General features: G+C 39.5%; 1 protein-coding gene across 1 annotated transcript in view; it reads left to right on the top strand.

Annotated features, from left to right (window-relative positions):
- The first annotated feature begins 428 nt into the window (after positions 1–428).
- Positions 429–7157, top strand: part of suds3 (SDS3 homolog, SIN3A corepressor complex component) — a 60910-nt gene continuing 54181 nt past the window's right edge. Inside the window, exons 1-11 of the mRNA XM_005743122.1 lie at positions 429–640; positions 2226–2295; positions 2423–2478; positions 3130–3201; positions 4428–4447; positions 4570–4726; positions 4946–5041; positions 5191–5252; positions 5350–5371; positions 5566–5671; positions 6480–6564. Of these exons, the coding sequence (XP_005743179.1) occupies positions 529–640; positions 2226–2295; positions 2423–2478; positions 3130–3201; positions 4428–4447; positions 4570–4726; positions 4946–5041; positions 5191–5252; positions 5350–5371; positions 5566–5671; positions 6480–6564 (858 nt within the window). The 5' untranslated portion in view covers positions 429–528. The remainder of the gene's footprint in view (positions 641–2225; positions 2296–2422; positions 2479–3129; positions 3202–4427; positions 4448–4569; positions 4727–4945; positions 5042–5190; positions 5253–5349; positions 5372–5565; positions 5672–6479; positions 6565–7157) is intronic.

The raw sequence follows: 7157 nt of genomic DNA, 5'->3' as shown, positions 1-7157 counted from the left end.
GCTGTCCGTAGATTTTCTGTAAAACTACTATAGAAACACAAACACATTTTGTAGATCTTTTGGTCACTACTGTTTGAAAATGTTTCTGAGTTATTGTGTGAGCACTGGGGCGAGGAAGAGGCAGCTGGCAGGGATCAGCAGTGGCCTCAATGAAAAAACTGGCGTTCACCAATCACCTTCCGATGCTAATCCTTAGAGTAGTGAAAAAAACAAAGAAACTTATTAACTATCCAAATGTGATAGGAAATGTGCCTGTTTAGATGTTTTACCATACATTTCAAATCACTCATAGAAAACTTGGCCTCTATTAATTAGCGGTGACTGTTTCAAAGTTTTTGTGCTAGATCTATTAAAAACTGCGATTAAATGTTTTATACGATTCGTTTATTATCAAAATTCTACCCAGGCGTATTCTTGGACAGCTTGACACCCGGGGGTCCTACCAGTTGTAGGCGCTCTTCCAAGCAAGCTGCAAAACACAAATCGATTGTTTATTTTATGTTTGTTTACATTTTTCGGAGCGCATAAATGACTTCGACTTTGCTGTCGCCCATGGTGGATTATTACAATGATGAAGAAGAACTCGATAGCGTGGATGACGACGACGATCGGAGTTTCAGGGGGAGAGACTCGGAAGAAGGTAACGTTTTCAACAATATCTTCCCCGATTGTCGGGCTCTGTCTAGTTGTTGGAAAAAACGGAAATGCGCGCTTTATTGTATGAATTTGGATGTGTTTTCTTAAAATGCAGCATTTAAGTCGTTTTCCCCCTTCCAGTGGAAACCGTTTGTCCATGTAGCGTAGTATGCGCAAGTACAAAACAAGTGAAAATGTATTTCTCGCTCCCAAAACTGGAAAGCTACTTCAATGCAGCCACACGTTACTTAGTTAGCTTTCTAGCTACGTTTAGGTACACAGTGCCACGAGCAAAGAGTCTGCCTGGTGATGAACTGTCTCAGAAGTATGTGATTTAAGCTCAGTAAGCAAAGCAAACCGTTCGGTTTTTTCAGAGTTGGCAGCAAGTCGAGCGAAAGAAATAATCAGTGATAAACACGCTAAGATTGCTAGCATTAATTTTTTAGCGTTATACACAAGAGCATGAAAACACCACTGGCCACAGTTCCTTGACGTACATGTGCGCTTAAAACAGTGCTCCCGAAGCACAGCTATAAATTTCAACTATTCGTTTTTTTTCTTAAAAAAAAATTATGGCAGTTCAAACGTAAATTAGCCAACTTGCTACGTAACGTTAGCTCCGGGCATTGACAGGTCGGCAGGAAGGCAAGCGAAATCCTGCGTGCTGTGTCCACTGCTCTGCCCTTTTCACACACTTCACTGAGACAGAACGGATTGCAGGGAAAGGGAAAGAAAGACCGGATCAGAGGAAGGCGATGACAACACTGCAAGGTTAGCCAATTCCCTGACATTGACCTCCAAAGCGAACAGCTGGATTTATTTTTCTTCTCCTCTCCGGATATGTTCTTCTAAGCCTAACTACGTAAGCTAGAGTCGGGTTACACTCTTTATCAGCAGGCGCGGCTAACTTATGCTAGCACATTAATGCTAGCCGAAAATGAAAGGTGCTGTGTCAGCTTGAATACAGAGAGGGGCCTTAGTCTTTGCTCGTCTTGACGTTTCAACGTAAAGCCGGTGAATTTTTTTTCGTCAGACATATGTGGTTATAACTTGGTTCCCGAGCTTCTGACATCAAACCAGGTTTGGTGAAACATGCTGGCGTTGTTTCGAGAGAGTTGCTGTTGGATTGACAGCACTACCAAGTTAGCCGGGATCTGTACTGGTAATTACACCTTGCGAAAAGTGCTTAAAAATATAGATCATCACTCTTTCTATAAATGTCATCGAGAAAAAAAAGCCCAAGGGCAGTTAAGCAGATGTACCCACTTTAGTTTGTTTTAGCTGAGCGTTTTCTGCGGTCGATTCAAGAATACGTAGAGGTATCAGCTGTTATCCTGGCATACGTGGATTTCCCACTGTCTACATTATCAACCCCAGGGCATTCCCAAGCAGGGTGTAGACCATTACTTCATCTGTGCCACGCACGTACTTTCATCTGCAGATATCTCTGCCATCTGTGCATCAAGGTTGTTTTTGAAAACTTATGCCTGTAAACATTCCTGATATGATCACATGTGAAGTATTTGGTGAAAAAATGTTTTCAAATTTTAGCTGAGAAAATCCTTTCTTTTTTCTTCTTGATTTTTCAGACACTGAGGATGCCAGTGAAACTGATCTTGCCAAACATGACGAAGATGACTATGTGGAAATTAAGGAGCAGTAAGTTTCTTGCCAACTGTGGATCAGCAGCTCTAACCTTTCACTGAAAATCATTTTTGGTGATGAAAGTTTTAAGTTACTGTGCTATTGTAAGGGGGTTGGGACTTTAGCTTTTCTTTCATTGCAGAATGTATCAAGACAAACTGGCCTCTCTGAAAAGGCAGCTGCAGCAGTTACAAGAAGGTAATCATTTTGACTTATTTTCACATGAATGGAGGTGTCAGGAATTATCCATATTTGAAAGAAGGTAATCATTTTGACTTATTTTCACATGAATGGAGGTGTCAGGAATTATCCATATTTGAAGGACTGCTGCCTTTTATTGTGTGGTACTGTGTGTGAGCATGAGGATTAATTTTGACTTGTCAAGGGCATAGCTAAAACCTTACTTATTAGTCATGGTGCTTAGTGGTTAGGAATTACATCATCAGGCAGAAGAGCAGTTTAAAAGTGCTCGCTTGTCATTGGCTAAAAAGATAAAACAGTGATGACAAATGGCCCTCTGCCATGAGCTCATTTTTATTGTTAAGACTGTCTGTTGTTTACTGATGCAAACTGCTTCCAAACTGCTGAGTGAGCTGTTTGAAAGTACTGTCAGCTATCCCAAAAGGCTTTTACTGCTCATGCTGATGATTGTAGAAACTGCGGAATGATAAGTTGTTTTGCAAATCCAAAAGTAATTACAGTGTCAGTGTATTCTAGTCTATCCTGTGGTTCAGTGTAAAAGGTGTGGCAAAAAAAAAATAGTAGTGGGTAGTCTACAATACTGTATGGTGTGTTTTCATGAGTGAACAACGCCCAGCATTAATATCTAAAACACATTTGTCTTGTCAGGCACACTGCAAGAGTATCAGAAGAGGATGAAGAAGTTGGACCAACAGTACAAAGAGAGACTTCGGAATGCAGGCAAGAACATGAAGTGCTTTACTTCTGATGCATCCATGCCAACCAATGTTGGACATGCTGTTTAGATTTAAGGAAGCTTTCTGCTCTAGTTTGGCTTGTTTATTCAGGGAAATGCACAGAGCTACAGACGACTGTGTGTACCTGAAAATAAAAATAGCCGCTACCATTACCCATACTTCTCTTCTTAAGAAGAGAAGTATGGGTAATGAAAGAATCAAGCCAATGTCTTGGTTGGACTTTTTAAACTGCAATTTTTCCCACACACTTAAATTGACCTTCCCATATAAGGCCTTCTTTTGAGGTGGTCTTCAGTATCATTAAGCTGCTTCGTAAGAATAATAGTAGTCCTTGTTCTGCTCTGGAGATCTGCTGTGAGCTGGATAATATAAACCTGCATCTACTGCAAACTGATCCTACGCTAGGCTTAAAAAGATGACAAGATATAGTTCCAGGTGGTGGAGTTGGGAGTTTTAGCCACATTATCAGAGACTCACTGAAGAGACAGCTGACGATATTGCTCAGTTACTTGTTATAAAAGCTATATATGTATATATTTTAAGTTTTTTGGTGGTTGACTTCACACAACATGTGTGCCTTCTTCTGCAGGGCTCCTGCTCACACCCACATGTCCCAAACACATAAATCCATGCGATGCACTTAACTGTATTGGGTGGAATGAAAGCGCATACTGTCTACTCATTTAAATTAACAGGATGCTGTTTTGTAAAAAACTGAGCTTCTTCTCTCTGTTTCCAACCTGTCCTCTAACCATTCGGCTGCTTTAATTATATTGGATACTTTGCTTTTGTTGACTCCGTAGCTTGTCTTGTTTGTGATCAGCTTTCTCCTTTGCTTGCTGTGTGCCAGAATGGAATGTACTTAGTTTTTTGCTGATCAAAATGAGTGTTTATTTAGTTAGGAATGCAGTGCCAAAAGGCTCTGGTAGTACACTCATAATCACTGCAGTGGAGAATAGAAAGTATGTAATTACCAATGATCAGTTAATTTCTAACGCTAAAATGACTAAAAGATAAACAGTCAGTGCCTTATTGTTCTCGGAGTTTTACTTGAACTTCAGTATTTTACTATAAGCTTCTGGTACTTTGTGCTCCTGTGCTATAAGCATTCTCTTTTATGATTTTTGAGGGTAAATAAATTGAATTTAATGACACAGAACAACGGTTTGCTTCATGTGACCAGTTGTGCTTTATTTTTCCCATTTACAGATCTATTTCTCCAGCTTGAGGTAAGTGCAACAGTATCTCATGGTCTGACGCTAATGTAAAATCAAAATCAGCCATTATTTATTTATTTATTTATTTTTGGACATACAAGCATAAATTTCTTCTTGCTTTGTACCTTCTGCAGACAGAGCAGGTGGAGAGGAACTACATCAAGGAGAAAAAGGCAGCAGTGAAGGAGTTCGATGATAAAAAGGTTGAGCTAAAGGAAAACCTAATTGCAGAGCTGGAGGAGAAAAAGAAGATGATTGAGAACGAGAAATTAACAATGGAGCTGACAGGCGGTAAGGGAGCCAGAACAGGATTATTAATCAGGGACTTGCTCAGCAAAAGAGAGATGGGGTAAAAAAAAAAAAAGTATGTGGGTGGCTGTATTTTACTTCTTTCTACATATTTTAATATTAAGTCATCAAATGAAATCTGAGTTTTCAGATACAGTTAAGATGCTAACCTCTATTCATCTATGCATCTGGAGCTCACACTCATATTTCTTCTATTCATAGACTCCATGGAGGTAAAGCCTATCATGACCCGGAAGCTGAGGAGACGGCCCAACGATCCAGTCCCAATACCAGACAAGCGGCGAAAACCTGCACCAGATATCCTTTGCATAAACTTGTGACTGTAAAATATTCCAGATTATTTATACTTGTAGAATTTGTTCTTGAGATACCTTAAAATAAATTTAAAAAAAAAAAGATTTTGTGTCTTAAAAAACCCCCCCAAAACTTTCTTTAACTCTTCAAACCTCAGCTAAATTATTTGCTAACAGATGAGCAGATAATGGAAGATTTAAGAACACTTAATAAGGTGAGTGCTTCTAAATTTCTAGATGTGATGTGTTTTTGGAAAGCAATATAACTCAGCAATTCCTTATAATAAATCTTTTCAACCCTGCTTTTTACAGCTGAAATCACCAAAGCGACCAGGTATGATTGCACGTGCCTTCTACTACGGATTTTTATAATGAACATTTATGTGTGTACTGAGTTACCTCTCAGATGAAGAGAGTAGCATTGGTCTTCTGCTAGGAGAAAGGGTCAATAAAATGCATCACAGTAATATTTTGTTTCTTACATGTATATTAGCAGGGGGTATTAATTGGGTGTTTCTCCCTCCCTAGTGTCTCCCTCATCTCCAGAACATGTCCCCTCTGCTCCCATGGAGAGCCCCACCCAGCGTTATGAGGCCCGCATCGAGGATGGGAAACTTTACTATGATAAAAGATGGTGAATTTCAAGTTTTAATCTGTGCATCTCTGACACGATAGCAATTCATACACAGCGTCGCCACTAGATGGCCACATTGTTATGCGTTGGATGTTAGCTTGAGCCTGTAAAGATATTTTACAACCACTGTGATAGCAGCCTCATTTTTTTTCTGCGCTACAGAAAGAGAGATTGCTTAGGAGCTGCTGAATACTATGCTTAAAGGCACTGTTAAAAATGCATATTTGTAGAATATGTCTGCACAAGAACCAGCAACGCACTCCCTGCTGTTATGCCAAAATAAGAGTGAAAATCCCTGAATAGACACAGCCTTCCCTTGCCCTTCTATTTCAGAGCTGAGTTGTGAATCAGACACGTCAGAGCATAAGGTCATTTGAAGATGGGTAAAAATAATAGAATTCTGTCCTATTAGCTGCTCATATAGACAAAGTAATTTGAGAAGACAGAGCTATGTGCACTTTTCTTTCAAGGCAAAGTCTCATTTATTGATGGCTAAAGAAGATGCCACCACTGGAAAGCCTTCTCAAAAAGCCACAGGGAGGCACATGCGTCATTATTCTTCAGTGGGCCCTTAATAATGAAGTACCTTCTGTCAGTCTCTTCCTCTAGGTTTGTTCTGTCCTCTATAAGGTTGGAGCTATTAAAAAATAACAGACTTTTTGTTTTGATTTTTCATTCCAATTATCTACTTAGTGCCTTCTCAGGAGTAATGTGGTTTATTCAGCTGGGTAAAATTATTTATAATGAACTTCCCTCCAGTCTGCACTTGTTTGTTTGATGTTTAGTCTGTGTGTGTTTATGCTGACAGGTACCACAAGAGTCAGGCCATCTACCTGGAGTCAAAAGACAACACAAAGATCAGCTGTGTCATCAGCACAGTAGGAACCAATGAGGTGGGTTTTAGTTCTCATTCCAAGCATCAGCATCTCATTCAATTGCGTACAGAACTGTATAATTAATTAAGATTGAAGTATTCTGTGTGTATATAGTCTTTAAAAAAATTGTCATTCCTATAAGATGACCAGACAAGAAGACCATAAGCATTGTCCTATCCAATAAGATGGTCTAAGCTCGACATCGTATGTTTCTCCGTGGCATAGCGCTCAGTTGTTTTCCAAAAAAACATTAAAAAGACATCAGCAAGACACACTGTTGCGCGGGGCAACATATTCCATCATTACCAGACTCTATGCCACATGTACTATCCTGCTGCTGTGAATAGTCACCAGAGCACTAAATGTTTATTGATAAACAGCTGAAAATAGTCTCTGAGTATACAATTCTGTTTGAGGAACATCTGCTAAAAAGTATGGTGCCCAGCTGTTTTAGGATATTAGGGAACAATTTGGGAGGGGAAAAAAACAAAGGAAAAATCAAAATGACATTTGAGACCAATTGTGCAGCAGTTGTACTTCTGGGTTTCCACAAGCACATTACAAGCTTGAAAATGCCTTGCTTTTTTCTTTTTTTTCTTTTCTTTTTTTTT

Source organism: Pundamilia nyererei, unplaced genomic scaffold (assembly GCF_000239375.1).
Source record: "Pundamilia nyererei isolate P.nyererei 1_Seehausen unplaced genomic scaffold, PunNye1.0 scaffold00127, whole genome shotgun sequence".
NCBI lineage: Eukaryota > Metazoa > Chordata > Actinopteri > Cichliformes > Cichlidae > Pundamilia > Pundamilia nyererei.
The sequence above is the reverse complement of the archived record's forward strand: the minus strand, read 5'-3'. Positions and strand labels throughout refer to the sequence as shown.